This window comes from Oryza brachyantha, chromosome 6 (genome assembly GCF_000231095.2).
Source record: "Oryza brachyantha chromosome 6, ObraRS2, whole genome shotgun sequence".
In the NCBI taxonomy this organism is placed as follows: domain Eukaryota; kingdom Viridiplantae; phylum Streptophyta; class Magnoliopsida; order Poales; family Poaceae; genus Oryza; species Oryza brachyantha.
In genome coordinates, this window is record NC_023168.2 from 14177193 (window position 1) to 14194156 (window position 16964).

A 16964-nucleotide genomic window follows, 5' to 3' on the forward strand; every position below is an offset into this window, starting at 1 on the left:
GCGCTTTGCTACTTTAACTGTTTAATTACCAGTTGTCTGAATTTTTTTTATTCAGAGTCGATCACATATATTTACAATGCGTAAATTAAACTTGCAATGTTCGCTCGTTTTTGCATGCCATCCAAACATTTATATTTTTTAACAAGATATATAGATTAATACGTGAAATATCACTTTATAAACATGCGTATCCAAATATTCGACCACAATAATTTGTAACAAAAAGATGAAACTAAATCTGATTAATATACATATATTCATAGTTATTTTTTTTGCAACTCGTAAAATTCAAATTTGATCTTACATGTCTATGTAGTGTATCACACATTAATCTATGTTGTTAGATTTTAAAATTTTTATAAGAGGCGACCTATTAGTCAATGGTTTGGAAAAACCGAATCCATTAATTGATTTTGTGAGATGTTGGATTAAAATTGAATGGTAACAAAAGGTCTAACAAATTAGCATGTGGGCAACAAGCACAAATCGTCAAGCAAATCTAATGGAAAAAATTGATTGATAGATTAAAAATTTTGAAGCGATAGACAAATTACATGTTTTTATAACTATTTAGATAATATGAAAGAAACAAGGGGATATCCTCCAGAAGATTTAAAAGAGTTTTTCCATGTACAAAGGGAATCAATTGTAAACTCTTGAGTGCAGATATTCTTATTGTTTACTTGTCATCGAAATAGTTATCTAAAAATTTAAATTGATATGTAATATATCAATCCACAAACTCGCATAAAGCTTGGCGACATTTGCCTCTTGCTCAGGGAACTCCTCTACCATAGGCTCATACTACTTAGGCTGCATTCGGTAGAGGGGTAGATAAGTTAACTTACCTGGTACGGAAAACATAGTAATAGATTAGTACATGATTAATTAATTATTAATTATTAAAAAATATTTAATAGATTAATATAATTTTTTAAAGCAACTTTTCTATAGAAATGTTTTGCAAAAAATACGGCGTTTAGCAGTTCAGGAAGCGTGCGAGCGGAAAATGAGGGTTTAAGTTATCTAACTGGGTGGGCCAACGCGGCCTTAGTTTAATTGGTAATTTGTTATTATTTTTAGAGGTCTAATATAAACTTTCACGTTATAGAATGACACATGGTATTAATCTATCTATCTATTTTTTTCATAACTATTTGAATTATACAGAACTAACGAGGTGTTTGTCCCGCGAAGATAAAGAAAACACCATACTTATGAGTTGAATACTGATCTCCTATTAAAGAAAGTGGCTGAGAGACTAGAAAAAGAAACAGTCAATTGATAGATTCTACTAGGGAGCGACACTACTAGAAATCAAGAGTTTCCTAAGTGACATATACTCTAGGGAATAAGAAAAAAACCATAGGGATATTATTCCCCTTCTTATTATGCTAGGGAATTACATCTAGGGAAAGTCTTGTGGGGAAAGAAGTGTTTCCCTAGAGTCCTCTTTTCAAACTCAAGGGGACAAATTCTTTCCCTATGGTTACAGGGGCTAGGGAACTAAAACTCAGGTTTCCTACATGGCATTTGGTTGCCAACATGAAAAGTACATAGCCCTAGGGTTTGTAGTTTAATCTACACCCTAGGAAACATTTCCTGTGGATATTTCATAATTTCTCTATTACTAGTATAATAGCATGTCCGTGCATACTAAAAGTGGTATTTTATTAATAATGAAATTAATGCACACATATGTAAAAACATGTTAGATCAATTAGCCATACGACACTCAAGTCCAAATTCAGTAATGCCACTGGGTTTGATAGTCTCAACTAATTTATCCTATTACATGTATAGAATTTACTCCTATGCAACATTTTCATGTTGGCTACAATCCAGCAAAAGATCATCATGTAGCGTAGATTCATTCCTTGCATTAGCTAGACTTGCTAAAGCAGAATGCTTGTCCACAAGGGACCAAAAGAATAATAATCATTACCTGCATTAGCTAGAGTTGCTAAAGCAGAGTAATTGTCCACAAGGGACCAAAAAAATACTAATTAAGTAGCTAACAAGTTTTAATATTTTAAAGGAGACTAAATCAGAAGGGGTCAATTTCATCATCCAAATTTGGAGAGGAATTTTCTGCTTCGTTGCACATTGCACTTAAGTAGCCTCCTAACATTCCTTCAGCAACCACATTGAATGCACTCTCTCGGTTTTCCAGTTCAACAAGGGCAATCATGTTATGATCATGCTGTAAAATAGGTCCATTGCAAAATTAGTAATTTGCAGGCCATGTTCTAAATAAGATAAATTCAATCAGAAGATAATAACATAATAAATATATTGGTTCAATCATATAATTGTTTTACAGAGAAAATTTTCAACTACATCATAATCAGCTAGTGACAATGCAAAGTTAAACAAATCATAATATACATAGGACAATAACATGATAATTTAACCTAAACAATTGTTCACCTGAATAAAAATGTTTTTTTGTTACACCTTTTTAACATGCAAAATATGAAATAAGTCTTGTTCATGGCAAGCAATTATCTCATGCAAATTATTTGCATAGCATTTTATAATTTCAGCTAAATTCAGATAAAACCATTGTATTAGGATAACTATATGGGAAAATGTCTTGGCCACAACTAAGTTTCAGTTAAAGTGTTGCATGATTGGAAGTAGGAAGTAGCTATTATTAATACCAAAACAGACACTTATGAATAAAGAACACCGATAGCCTGAATGTATCAATGCATCAAAAAAATAAAAATGTGTACCAAGAACTGCACATACAAGAATAGGAGATTCATTGGGAGAGCCTGGAGGAGATGGTGGTGGAGGAAATGGAGGTGGAATTTCATTAGCAGGAACACCTTGGTTGGTAGCAAGAGTCTGAAAACAATAAGTGTGTGTAAACACAATATAGTTTATTTAGGATAAACCTGAATAAAATTAGTATTGTGAGTAGAGGTAGAGTACTGCACCACAAGAAGCTTATGCATGCCATTGCAATGATCATACAAGCCTAAACCCCATGATAAGACACTCTTAGCATGATCCTCTGTTCTCCGAATCTTTTCAGACTGCCTTCTTTTCTCATTTTCATCTTGTTCTTGACAAAGACGCTTACGAACAACGGAGGAAGCTCTACCAACTCTAACCTCATCAATAGCCTCTTTATCATTAATAAGCCCATTAAATGTTGCCCATCTACCATGTCCCTTCCTGGCAGAGCAATTGTATAGAGCTTGAGGATCAACAGGATTATTCTTCCAATTGTATCCTTTCTCACGTAATCTAGCAACATTTGTTCTATAATCCTTCTACAAAACAAAATTCAATAAATTTGTATGATTGCCCATATAAATGATAAATCATGTTAAAATGCATGATCTCCAACAATAACAAATGTATGTTCATATACATCACAGTAAATAAGTTAGTGCACATGATAAATCAGATAAACAAGCAAGTACCAGACACTCGGTGGCTTCCTCAGTGTTCAGTTCATCAGGGTTATTTGGATCGGCCCCTCTATGTGTGTAGACCCACGCCTCAATCTTACTTATGTCCCGCCCTTCTCTCATAGACTGTGAAATTAACTAGAAAAATGTTTAAATTCCTATCTTTTGGAGTTTATGTAACGAAAACAAGTTAAGATTAAACATTTCACCATTTTTTGTCTTATTGTCGCAATGGAGTTAGAACCACCCTTATGAGGCTTATATTTTGAGCTGGTTCTATTGGCACGACTTTTCTCTGATTTTTTAATCCAGGAAGGATCACACCATTCATCAACTAGAACAGCCCAAGCCTCCTGAGTGCACCATTTAGGTTTTTGTGCTATGTACTCATTTCTTAGTAGATAATAGTGCCCAGCAGCCTTGTCTGATATCTTTTTTTGTTTTTCAACTTTGCGACAGTGGTCTATTATGGCATTGATCCTAGCATAGTACATGACACTTGTGATGAGAACCTTGCAGCACCTTCCAACATGTTGTCTTGCAGCTTCTGCATATTGAGGTTCACACCTAAACCTTAGCTGTGCACAAAAGAGGTAAATTAGGTTCACAGTATCTTATATAACTATCATATGAAATTAAAAAATGTGTGCAGAAACATAGAAACAATGGAAAAAGAATATATAATAGGTGAATTTTATTTTACCCAGAAATTATCTTCAACTTCATTAGCAACAGAACGGCCACTTGTGTCCTTTTGAGCTTCATAATGCAGCCATTTCTTTGCCACCAATGTTTTTCCTTTGTAGTTAACAATTCCAGGATGATATTCCCTTAGGAGACATGACAATACACTTGCTGGCTTCCGGCCTTTATGTAATATAGGGAGTTCAATCCAGTGGCTAGAAGGAAGCAATATATGTTTAGTATATAAATAAGTATTGTATGGGATTCAAGTGGTGGAGAAAAAGACTTACGTATTGCCATCAGGTTCAATCAATGGGCGATCTTTCTCATTAGGAATAGCAAGTGGAAGTTCAGAAAGACCCCGTAAGTAACCCTCATACTCATCCTCAATAAGATTCTCAATAGCTACTGAGTTCTCGATAGGACGGCATTGCCTTCTTCCAAGTGTCATCCTACAAATAATAAATATATGAGAATTAGACAATATTGTAAATTGCAAAGTTATAAATAAGGAAAGGGAGGATTGTTTGGTGAATTGAATGCACTCACAATATATATTTATAATACCAATACTAAAATATAAAATTACAAATCATCAATGTCTTCATGGTAATTTTCAACATATATTTCAGGACATGATTCTGTATCAGACATGTTTTCTTCGTCTTCATCAGATGGATGATCATGCCCTATACTACCAGAATGTTCTTGATTCGTTAGGACAAACAAATCATCTGGGTCATCAACCTCATCTGAACCTCGAGGTGCAATGTTATCAAGGCCAAATCCTAGTTGTACAAATAAGTCACCTTGCAGACCATCTTCTTAAAAGACATCTATAGTTGTTTGAGGTGCATCGCTGTAATCATCCATTGAGGGAGTTGGTACACTACCTAGAGGTGCCACCTTGTAGGCAACCCACCATGCATTAAGAGTTTCATCAGAAGTGCATGCATATGGAACATAATAAACTTGGGTTACTTGGTTAGCAAGAACAAAAGGCTCATTGGTAGGATTGGATGATGCATGTGCTACCTCGACTAATCCAAATCTGTTCAAGTGTCTCACTCCATCAGTTGGGTGGAACCAATGGCACTCAAACAACACAAGAGAAAACTCATTATCACCATCAAATTTGAGCTCTATAATGTCCTTGATAAAACCATAATACTCAAGCTCATCATTAGTAATATCGTCAACTCCCATAGCAAGTACCCCGGTATTAATAGTAGCAAGCTTCCCCCTAGATTTTTCATACTTCTCAGATCGAAATCTGTACCCATTAACTTCATACATGTCATATGACTTAACTTTTAAGCTACATCCTCGTGAAATGTGGCGCAATTCATTACATATGCTTGCATCCTTGATGCACTGCAATTCATAAACACATGATTAGATCCAAATTTGTTTTGAGAAAACTTGGTGCAGGCACTAATTACTAGCACATATGGTTTCACATACCAAAGTTTTGAACCAATCCAGCAAGCTGGGTTTATTATTACCACCTCCATCTCGCCTTAATCTATCTAATTCCTTTTGATTTGGTGGTCTCGAGCGCCTCCATTGTTCACGTTCAAATTTTCTACATATTTTATATAATCATATGAGTACTTAAGAACTTAGCTGTTAATAGTAGATTTAGACAACTTACTTCATAATCTCATCCATTTCAACCATGTTTGTCAAAATATATATCATTGTTGTCTTGTATTCTTCCATAGTTAACACTCTAGATATCCCTCTTCCAACCTTCCATCCCCTAACTTGGAATAAGCTTAGGCTACTTGTGCTCATAACAGAATGTTGAGCATAGCGGTGAGGTCGATTTCGTGAGTTAGATATAGTTTCAGGAAGGTACAGGGAAGTGAAGCTTGAAATTTCGTCAACAAGATAGGACTCAACAATTGATCCTTCAACACGTGCCTTATTGCGAACTTTTTGTCTAACCTTTTTTATGAACCTACATTAACAAGTCTGTCAGACCATCGACCTAACTGAAACAAATTATTCCTTATAACAGTAATGATAATAATAAGTAATAGGAAAGGATAGAATTCAAAGACTGAGCTACATACCTCTCATAATTATACATCCAACGATATTGAACAGGACCTCCGATTCTTGCTTGATAAGGAAGGTGTATCATTAGATGTTCCATTGGATTAAAGAACCCTGGGGGAAAAATTTTCTCTAATTTGCAAATTATGACAGGAATGTCTGCCTCCAATTTCAGCATCTGGACAGGATCTATTTCTTTGGAACAAAGCAATCTATAAAAATAACTTAGCTCGGCTAATACCTCCCAAACATCATTATGTACAAACCCTCGAAGCATAACAGGCAATAGCCGCTCAAGAAATATATGGTAGTCATGAATTTTGAGACCATGTATTTTTAATTGCTCAATGTTAACCCCTCTCCTTATGTTGGCTGCATACCCATCTGGAAATTTGAGCTCCATAAACCATTTCATTACATCCTTCTTTTGGGCCCTTGTTAAGCAAAATGATGCAATAGGCTTCTCCCACTTGTTATTTGGTTTTTCTACAAGGTTTAGATGACTTCTATTGCATATTTCAGCTTGGTCAAGGCGAGCTTTGATATTGTCCTTAGTCTTATTGGGAATATCAAGGCATGTATTAAAAATTGCTTCAGCAACATTTTTCTCATTATGCATGACGTCGATGTTATGTCGAAGCAAAAGTTTAGGGAAATATGGCAGCTCCCACAAGATAGGAATGTGTGTCCAATTGTGTGTCTCGCCATAACCCTCAAATGAGTTTTCTTTGATATTATTCATATATGCTAGCACCTCTTCCCCATTTAACCTATGTGGAGGCATGTCATGCACTGTTGTCTCTTTTTGAAATGTATTATGCTGCTCCCTAAACTCATGGTCAAGGGGAAGAAATCTTCTATGACAATCAAACCAGCTATACTTGTGCCCTTTGTCTAGCCAAATTGTATGAATATCCCCCATACATTCTTGACAAGCCAAGCTACCATGTGTAGACCATCCAGAAAACATGCCTAATGCAGGATGGTCATGTACAGAGAAAAAATAGGTCACCCTCATGTTGAAATTTTTCTTGAGAGAGCTATCATAAGTCTGTACCCCTTGCCATGCCTCCTTTAACTCATCAACTAGTGGTCTCATGAAAACGTTCATGTTCTTGCCAGGATGCTTTGGTCCAGGGATCACTAGACTAAGAAATATATTTTCTGGTTTTAAACAGAGAGACGGAGGTAAGTTCAAAGGTGCCACAAAAACTGGCCAACAAGAATATTGTGTAGCTCCAAAACTAAATGGATTGAAGCCATCTGTAGCTAATACAACACGAACATTACGTGCATCCATTGTAAAGTTAGCAAAGATCTTATCAAATTCTTTCCATGCCTCACCATCAGATGGATGCACCATAAGTCCTGGATTAACGCGTTTCCCTTCCTTACGAAACTGCATATGCTTTGCAGTTTCCGGCTCCATGTACATCCTTTGCAATCTTGGTATAAATGGGAGGTAACGTAAAACTTTTCGTGGAATTGGTTTACACTTTCTACCTGTGTTTTCCTCTTGAACAATTTCATACCGAGGTTCCCCACAGAAATCACAGTACTCTTTGTCACTGTTCTCCTTATAGTACAGCATACAATTATTATAGCAAGCATCAATCTTCACATATGGCATTTTGAGTCCTTTTAAAAGACACATACACTCATATAATGTAGATGGCATGATATGTCCTTGTGGCAGAACATCTCCAAACAAGCTAAGTATATTATTTATGCATTCTGCAGATAGATTATGCTGTGACTTAATGCCCATCAAACGTGTTACTGCAGTTAAACGTGATACTAAAGTTAAATTGTGAACCGGATCTTGTGCGGCTGACAACATGGAATAGAACGCTTTTGCATCTGCAGTGGGCTCCTCATCTATATTATCAATATGAACTGCATCCCCAAAGTCACCCAACATGTCATCTAAGCGGTCAGCGGCACTATAAGTCTCCTCTATTCTAGACACCCCAACATGTCTTTCCCCATGTTCAGTCCATCTAAAATAGCCAGGCATGAACCCCCGTTGACAAAGATGAGTGGTCATTAAATTTTTTGTTCGCCTGACTCCATTGCGACATTTTGAGCAAGGACAGGGAATTCCAAACTTAGCATTACGAACACCTTGAAAAGCATGAGCCAAAAAATTATTTGTGTTGCGCATCCACTCCTGAGAGTGTCGTCCGTCATCACTCCACCCACTATACATCCAACTGCGCTCTTCTTCTAGTGACATGGTTAATCTTCTTAATTAATCTGAAACAATTTTTTTCATGGTTGTTAATGCTTTTAACTATTAAAAGTTTACTGTATGGCATTAGATAGGTAACGTATTTTTCAACTTTGCACTAAAAAGAAAATAGTCTCACTCTATGATATTATAGCATGTGCATATCATCATTTATATCTCAACTAGCTAGAGCAGAACAATTCACTCCTAATAACCATACCAGTCCGTCAGTCCCTAAGAATAATAAGTTGATTGTTCATCCATAAAAAATAATCACAACAAATATACGAGGAAAGAATTGCATGTCATGCAAACATATATTGGTGAATTGATGAATAAATGTACTTACTTCCTCCTTGTCTGGATTAAACTGTAAATGATTATTGATACCACTGCCTTTCGTTCTCTTTTCCCAAATAAGTGCAGAAGCTTTTCAGTGTATGTCTATTTGTTCCACTCTAAAGCAAGGAAACAGAAGAGTTACAACCCATTTAAGTCCAATGCAGATACATACAAGGTTTTTTTTAGACATTTGCTAAAGTATAGATCTAGCCCAAGTAAAAGGCAGCCAAAAGACCAAATACAGAAGGAAATAAAATTCTTTAAAGAAATTATGACAGAGAGCAAATAACAAACCAAAGAGAAGAGAGCAGAAGAGCCTTGGGCCAGCAGTAGGATTCACTCGATGGAGTGAAACGTAATATGGATGCAGCAGAGAATCAACAGCTTGATTAACAGGAGGACCCGTGAATTTTCAGAGCTAGTAGATCACAAGCTAGTAGATGGAGAGGGGATTTTTGGAGGATTAGATCTGCTCAAATGGGGGCCAACAGAGAGACATCTTTGACTGATTTGGGTGGATCTGAGGCAGGAGATTTCGATTTTGTGGGTGTGAAGGTTAGATTGCTTGACTACTGCTGGATCTGTGGAGGATTGAGCTTGCTTTTCTTTGAGTTGGGGGGAAAATGACTGGGAGTGCTTCAGGAGGTAAAAGAAGAACAGTATCTGGAACGAGCGAGATTTCTTTTTAAGACCCAACCAGTGCGCTTTTGGGTTGCCGCCAAGCGAAAATATGGCGGTAAGAGCTGAAACATTGGCGCTATTTTTTCCCACCAACTAAAAAAATGGCACATATAGCTTTGGCTAGCTCCATTTGGGACAGCAGTGCCACTGTAGCATCTATGTGGCATACCATGTGTTTTTTTACTGTTTAGTTCCCTAGGGATAAAAATAAAATGTAGGGGAAGCATTGCTCCCTAGATTTTGATATGTATACACTAGGGAATTATTTTTATCCCTTGGGTTGATTAACACATAGTAGGGAACACTTTTTAACTCAAGGGAAACTCTTGATTTCTAGTAGTGCGATGGGCCACACAATAGGCTATCTCTCACTCATGCATTGGCCCTATCCAGCCCAAGGAGCACCATCATATAAGCAACTACAGCAAGCTTAGTAAGGAGACAGAGCAGAACCGGCACGGCAGCAGTCGCAACCGGTTCCCTACCCTCTTTCTCTTCCTCTACATGGAATAGAAGCTTCTAGAACCTTCCACCACTTGTATTCCCCTAGTTTCATCATCCTTTTCCTTTTCTCTTACTTGAGATTGTCATTACTTATACTGGATTGCTAACAGATTCATCTGTAGGTGGATGTGTTTGGTTACCTAAATTGCATTTGCTTGACTTGTATGATAAGGCCTGATTCATCTAATCCTATCTTGCTTATGAAATGTCTATATGTTTGGTATTTAAATCTTTTGGGCCAGGTTAAATAAATAAGTTGTTTGGTTATAATACCGTCTTATGTGTGCATGTTGTTTGATGGTTTTGGAGTAAACACAATGCACCCACGTCATCTTTTTTTTTTGTTTTCCACAGCCAGGCCCGCATGGAACGAATCTAAACCTCAGTTTCTCCTCAGCCAGGCTCACCACTCTCTTTTGCTTTGCACCGTTGGAGACACGCCCATGATTTGGTACCGGCAACCAAATAATGACATCATGCATGTACAGAGTCTGGTTAGTGGGTCAGGGTCATATCTAGCGAACTAAACGCTCCCTTATACTAGGGGTGGAGGATTAGTAATTACGTGATGCAAAACACTACTGATTAAGTAATTAAAAGTATAGATTATATATTTGATTATAGTTATGCTTGTCCTTGCGCAAGCTTTAAATAATTTTTTTTGGCTCCACCACTACTTATACTCTGGAAACGGTCAACACTCAACACAACATGTGAGCTCACCAAGAGCACGACGGCGGTTACACGCAACCAACAAACCCGATGCTTCTTCTCACTTGCTTTGGACCAACAATGGCGGGATGCTCTGCTCGTTCCTGAAGTAGTCGGTCGGATCCACCGCCGCCTTCACCGCGGCGAGCCTCTCGAAGTTGCCGGCGAAGTACTTCTCCCCCCAGACCTTGCCGCTCTCGAACGTGCTCACGCCGTCCGCTACCGCGTTCTCGCCGATGTCCAGGTCCCGGAAGTTCACGTACGCCTCCCTCGGGTTGCTGCTCACGTGCGGCTCCATGAACGCGTACAGGTCGCCGATCCACCGGTTTGCCGCCGCCGCCGTGCTGTCGCCGGTCCAGTACGCGATGTACTGGATGTTGTACAGGACGCCGCCCCGGTGCGGGTACGGCGTCGCCGCGGCCGGCACGCCGCCGACGAACCCGCCCATCGGCTCCAGGAGCATCTGGCCCGAGCCGTTCACAGCGAACCACGGGAAGATGTTCGTCCACACGTCCCTGGGGATGGCTCGCCGGACGTAGTCGGACTTGGCCTTGGTGAACGTGCTCAGGCTGGTTCTCCTGTTGAGGAGCGCCTCCACCGGCGTGCTGCGGTTCCAGAACTGGATGAGCGCCGCCGACTGCAGCCAGCTCATCTCCCGGCAGTCCGCGCTCGTCATCCCCAGCTCCGGGAACAGGCTGCTCATCGTCGGCACCAGCGCGGCGCACGAGCCGAGGTATAGCGACTGGAACGTCGCTCGCTGCCCCCGCACGATGACTCTAATGGAGAGCTCGCTCGGGAGGCTCGGCGCGACCTCCTGCCATCTGGTCACGACGTCGACGGCGCCCTGGTCGACGTTCCTCCCGACGATGAACACCGTCACCGTCGTTGGGACCTGCACGAGGCGGATCTTCCAGGAAACCACGATGCCGAAGCTCTCGCCGCCGCCGCCACGGATGGCCCAAAAGAGGTCCTCCCCCATGGCGGCCCTGTCGAGGAGCTCGCCGTCGGCGTTCACCAGCTTGGCGTCGAGGACGTTGTCGGCGGCGAGGCCGTACTTACGCGACATCATGCTGATCCCGCCGCCGCTGAGGTGGCCCCCGACGCCGATGGTCGGGCACACGCCGGCCGGGAACGCGAGCCCCGGGTTAGCTTTCGCGACGGCGTAGTACAGCTCCCCGAGCGACGCGCCGGACTCGACCCACGCCGTGGCGGCGGCGGCGGCGGCGGCCCCCTCCTCGCTGATGCTCACGGCGCGGAGCCTGGCGCCGAGGTCGACCACCGCGAACACCTCGGCGCCGCCGCGCGGTGACCGGTACGAGAGGCCCTCGTAGTCGTGCCCGCCGCTGCGCACGCGGAGGCGCACCCGCTCCGCGCGGCCGCACCGCACGGCGGCCTGGACGTGCGACGCGTCGGCCGGCGTGACGACGCAGAGCGGCCTCGCCGTGGCGTTGCTGAAGAACAATGGGTTCCGAATGGACGAGACGAGCACATCGGTGAAGCCGGTCGAGCTCTGCGTGAGCACCAGCTCGCCGGGGATCTTGTCCAGGAGACACTGGACGAAGCCATCGGAGGAGGCGAGCGTAGTGACAGCGAGGTAGTGGCACGACAAGACGAAGCTAACGGTAAGCACTAGTGCTAGGTTTCTGATGAGCAATAATGCTGCCATTCTTAATTAATTTGTTTCTAATTATTTGAGTTCTCCGTATTTATAGGTGATTTGTTGCTGTAGCTTGTAAACTGGAGTAAGATGGAGTGTATGACGTGATCACTTTTTTTTAAGCCATCAGATCTTCAGATATACGGTATACATTTTGGCATCCTCTGTCACGGACGGTGTCTTCTCATCATTCATTGGGGACTTGCACGGTTCTTTTCGTTTCTGCTCGTAAGTTAAAATTTTAATTTTTAACTTAAAATTTAGACTAAGTTTGTGTTTGGTTTTTTAGTCGTAGGACTAAAAATTAGTCCTGGACTAAAATTTTTACTTCCTACTGTTTGATTAGACAGACTAAAGGAGACTAAAAATATATCATATATAGAAATTTTGGTTAGGGGACAAGTGTGAAAGAAAGTTTTATTATCTTTAGAATGAACTAATAGACTAATATAATTTTAGTTCCTTTTAGTCCCTCCCGTTTGGACTTTTAGGGACTAAAGGAGACTAAAGTGTAGCGACTAATGGCTTAGTCACCTAAACCAAACAGAGCCTAAATTTTAGGAAATTTTATTAAAGTTTATTTTTCATTTCTGGCTTTTTAGATCACTAAGAATATATATATATATATAATATAAAATTTTTATTCATATTTTTTTGATTGTAAATACGTGGTTCGACTTTTTTTAATGAAAAAATCAAACAATCACCGGTCATTAGTTTGGAGGTTTCCTGATGAGGTGGCAATTATCAAAAGAAATACAATTAAACTTTGTAATAGGTGTTTTTGGGGAGCTTCTCACGACTCTAATTTCTTCCGGAATCTCTGGCTCTCTAAACAGTTTAGAGTTTTATCAAACTACCTTGTTAGAATCTCAAGCTCTTCTAAACAAAATCTTTAATTATGTGGTGTCATATGTCAGGGTTGCGTATGTATTTAAGACCTTGGCGTAGAAAAAGATAAGCTTGTTTGACAAATGGCTGCTTAAGATAATAAATAATGACGAGATATAGCCTAGCTAGGCTACTCATATTCTTTCATTTGCCTGTAGGAAGGTGTAACATCGTCATTTTCGCGAGTCTAAAAATCCCGTCGATTAAAAATCCCAATTCTAAAAATTCTGATTATCCTACTAAATTCCTGAATTCAATTGTTTTGAAGAAACAATAAATCATGCATTCTATTTTTTTTCTTTTGTCCTTGACTATCCAAAATAAGTGCGACCAAAATTTTTTTCAGAGAATTTAATCGTACAAATAAATCTCCCCGTCTTTGAAAATTTATTTATTTCGGTCGTTAATCGCCTCGGCAAATTTGCTTCGTTCTATCTAATCTCTGTTCGAATAATTCAATTGTCCGAACCTTTGATCGCCTGATTAAACCTTAATCGCCTCATCTGTTATCCGTTCCGGAAATCCCAATTATTTCAGACTCTGATTATTCCGAAATCCCAATTATTTCAGACTCCGATTATTCCGGTGAAAATAAATCATTTACCTTATCTAAATAATTTCCTAGACAGCAAATTATTTCAATCTGTTCATTTTTCCTTTCCATTTGTAGCCCGCTGTAAAGGTTTTGGTTTAACCAAAAAGGTTTTGTAAGTATCCCTTTTAACATTATTATTATTTGTGATATATTGTGATCCAACTATATATGTGTGTTACTAAGTACTAATCTAGAGATTAATACTGATAAACACAGGTGGTTACCGATTCATAAAATCGGGGGCCCACCGAAGGTCAAGATCACACATTAGATCAGAGTGATTTTAGCCCAGGACGTTTCCAAAAGGATAACGAAGATGATGAGAGTTGTTGTTTTCTAACAATGATAGAACCTTCTAACGCCCTACTACGTAACAATGCCTAGTAGCATATGATGCATATCCAGTTGAGCTTTTTTTTTTACCGTATTTAAAAAATATCAGTATAAAAATTTAGTATCTTAAGATACGGTACATACCATAATTTTTCACTAAAACTTTTGGTACCTAAAGATATTTTTTAAGGATCGTAAAAAATCGCTATCATTCTGATTCAAGGAAAATAAAACTGTAAGTGCTACGGTTATTAAGTAGTGTGTTTGGTAAATTTTTTTTAGCAAACAATAGTACAAACAGATCACCGGCCCATAACGTTCGTATGCTGATCCCGATGAATGCAAACGCGTACATCATACTCCTATGAGTATTTTCGAACTGAACTGGTATATATATATCTTAATGTTTGACGAAGTTAGATATATTTCTTATCATTGAAACAATAATTCGATGTGCTTGTTACAATCGAGCACGTACCCATATAGCGCTTAATTGAACCTCATTGGTCAGTATATCTGTGTTTTTCTTTTGCTATTTTTCCAACTTTTTGCGGCAAAAGTCTAATGAATGCTTGCCTCCATGTTGCATTTCACAACACACAGATACTGGCGACATTTTCCTAGCCGGCCTCTCTCTGAAAAACTTAGCCTGCTGGTAATTAACGAATTCGATCTGACCTAGAGATCTGGTTTAGAGTTACCTCTAGCTAGCTAGGAGAACATATATATAATTGGATGTGAAAGTCGTCTTGCTACAGTGTGTGATTGTGTCAACCACTCTAGACTGGCAGTAATATATTTATCAAATTAAGGAGAATCTCAAGGAAATCTGAGAATGTGATCGTTGCATAGAGTACGGAATATATAATGGCAGTCATCTGGCACTTACTCCAGTTTATTCTAAAAACACCCAAACGAATAATCGATCCGTGGAAAACATAGGTGCCGGCATGCATGAAATTCCAATCGACATATGCTATATGGTAACATGGGCCCTTTTTCTAGGGAGAGCTGACTATAAATTTATTTTTCACTACAAATATTATTTTGTTGTAAACGATGAAACAAAACCGAGAAGAAAAGGTGATAATTAAGCGTAGCTCATCTGAGGTCTAGATTTATACGTGTGCTCATATTTACCACTAATTATTTTTCGGTGCTAGATAATTTATTTGTCGATATTAGACGTATGTGGTGAAACTTCATTCTAATCTTAAGATATACCTTCTCAATCTTCGAAGGTGTGGATCATATGCATGATGAGTGTGTGGGTGTGTAACTCAAGCCTACGTTTAAAAAATAAAAACAATAGAACCAACGATTAGGATCCACGTGGCAATCGTGATTGGTAGTAGCTGTAATCACATAGCCAAACCGGCAATGTGCCAATATGGCACTAAATTAGGAAAAAGGCGGTTCAACATGCTGTTCGTATCGTGGTATATATCCATAGCATCCAAGGGTGTAATGTATAGTTCACATGCATGTATCGAAGAGCAAGGTATGCTTTTCTATCATCGTTACCAGACAACTCACTACCAACTTTAAATTAAAAAGCGATTCTTTTTTGTGGATCCTACCATGACGGGGAAAAATCCTATCCAATGAAGCATAAAAATGATATCTACATTAACCTATGCAAATAACTCGTGGCAAGTTTTTAGTGTAAATATTTATATCTTAGGTTACCTAGTAAGATAGCCGGTACTTAATTTCTACACTAGAGAATGTGGTACTTAATGTACCATTCAAGGATGACAAAAAAATGCTCCCTATGCAAACACCGAGGCTACATTCACGGAGGAACAATGGTCTAGAGTGGTCAGGAAACCATGTGACAAGCTAGGACGAACATCAGGTTTTTTGGAGGTCAATCTTGGTCATCGACAGATTAGGACTAAACTCAGGAAAGAGTTGAGGTCCGGTCTCTGAAGAGATCTATGATACTAGTATGTAAGATTGAATCCAAGATGGTGCACAGTGAATGGATACGTGTAGGAGAAGACTTCGCAATGTGCTTTACATGGATGTTGTTGAAGTGAAAAATATTTTGCAAAGAATAAATTAAAAAGCGAAGAGGAGAGAAGAGGGAGAAAGGAGGCAGCCAAGGCCAGCGTCACCTTTCACTTATCTCAGCTAGGCCTACTAGCATGGTCAAGCCATGGACGCAGGTAGGCCGATGTGATGCGCTAGCGACTGAGGAGAGCGCAAACAGGCCGAAGCTGGCCCGACGGCCAACTAGCAGGCATAGTGCAGGTGGCAATGGCCTGTTAGCACATAGCAAGCCTAGCACACAATGCCCTAGCAGTGCAGCCACGTTGGCCTGCTCAGCGCACCTGGTGTGGCCCGCAATGCGGCGGCCCGTGGGGTGACGGCCCAAGCAGCAAGGTGGCTTGCTAGCGCAAGGTTTTGGCCCAGCTAGGAGGCATAGGATAGCGCATGTGCCTAGGCGACAACGTGGCGGGCTAGGTTGAGGCGTCGGCCCAACCGATCCGAAGGTGGCCTACGTGGGCATGTGGGAGTAGACAACCCAATGCGGGACTTGGCCACACCGTTGCAGCCCAAGGCGCGGTAAACACAGGCAGCAAGTCTGAGGGAGAAGCTAGTGACTCATGCGCGTGGAGGCACGGGATATGTCATGGGGCCATGTGGCACAATGTTATTGGTGCAGATGGTGTGGCATCAACTGGCGATGGATCTTCTGCAGTGACCATGGACTGGTCTGCTTTTATGTGTGTCGGGCTGATGTGGCTCAATCAGGGATCATAGAGATCTGATTCAAGGGTTGTGAATTCAACATAGTTAGGTTTTTTCCATAGGGCCATTTGGGACTTTTTTAAGGGGTGTCCA

The 16964-nt window shown here is 40.2% G+C and overlaps 1 protein-coding gene and 1 pseudogene across 4 annotated transcripts; both read right to left on the reverse strand.

Annotated features, from left to right (window-relative positions):
* Nucleotides 1-1662: 1662 nt before the first annotated feature.
* LOC107304405 lies at nt 1663-9396 on the reverse strand. 4 transcript variants are annotated; one of them, XM_040524816.1, is made up of 8 exons: nt 4659-4897; nt 4400-4561; nt 4129-4324; nt 3635-4003; nt 3438-3551; nt 2946-3284; nt 2755-2853; nt 1663-2203 (listed from the first exon to the last, which is right to left on the reverse strand). In XM_040524816.1, exons 2-8 carry the CDS (start codon nt 4558-4560, stop codon nt 2048-2050), a joined length of 1434 nt encoding a protein of 477 aa, XP_040380750.1. In that variant the 5' UTR covers nt 4561; nt 4659-4897; the 3' UTR covers nt 1663-2047. The 4 variants fall into 4 exon arrangements, with proteins under 4 accessions (XP_040380750.1, XP_015693875.2, XP_015693874.2 ...); XM_015838389.2 differs by lacking the exons at nt 1663-2203; nt 2755-2853; nt 2946-3284; ... (2 more) ...; nt 4129-4324; nt 4659-4897 and adding exons at nt 5145-5483; nt 5574-5694; nt 5764-6072; ... (1 more) ...; nt 8750-8858; nt 9037-9396 and having other exon boundaries at nt 4424-4561; XM_015838388.2 differs by lacking the exons at nt 1663-2203; nt 2755-2853; nt 2946-3284; ... (2 more) ...; nt 4129-4324; nt 4400-4561 and adding exons at nt 5574-5694; nt 5764-6072; nt 6188-8426; nt 8750-8858; nt 9037-9396 and having other exon boundaries at nt 4575-5483.
* Nucleotides 9397-10503: 1107 nt separating this feature from the next.
* LOC102709751 lies at nt 10504-12304 on the reverse strand (annotated as a pseudogene).
* Nucleotides 12305-16964: the final 4660 nt, after the last annotated feature.

What these genes read in the sequence shown, in the direction of transcription:
- LOC107304405 (XM_015838388.2), bottom strand. Translation starts at nt 8,406, where the DNA reads ATGTCACTAGAAGAAGAGCGCAGTTGGATGTATAGTGGGTGGAGTGAT. An exon ending in TGGATGTATAATTATGAGAG is followed by an intron (nt 6,073 to 6,187) that starts GTATGTAGCTCA and finishes TTGTTAATGTAG; the next exon opens with GTTCATAAAAAAGGTTAGAC. An exon ending in GAAATGGATGAGATTATGAA is followed by an intron (nt 5,695 to 5,763) that starts GTAAGTTGTCTA and finishes TAAAATATGTAG; the next exon opens with AAAATTTGAACGTGAACAAT.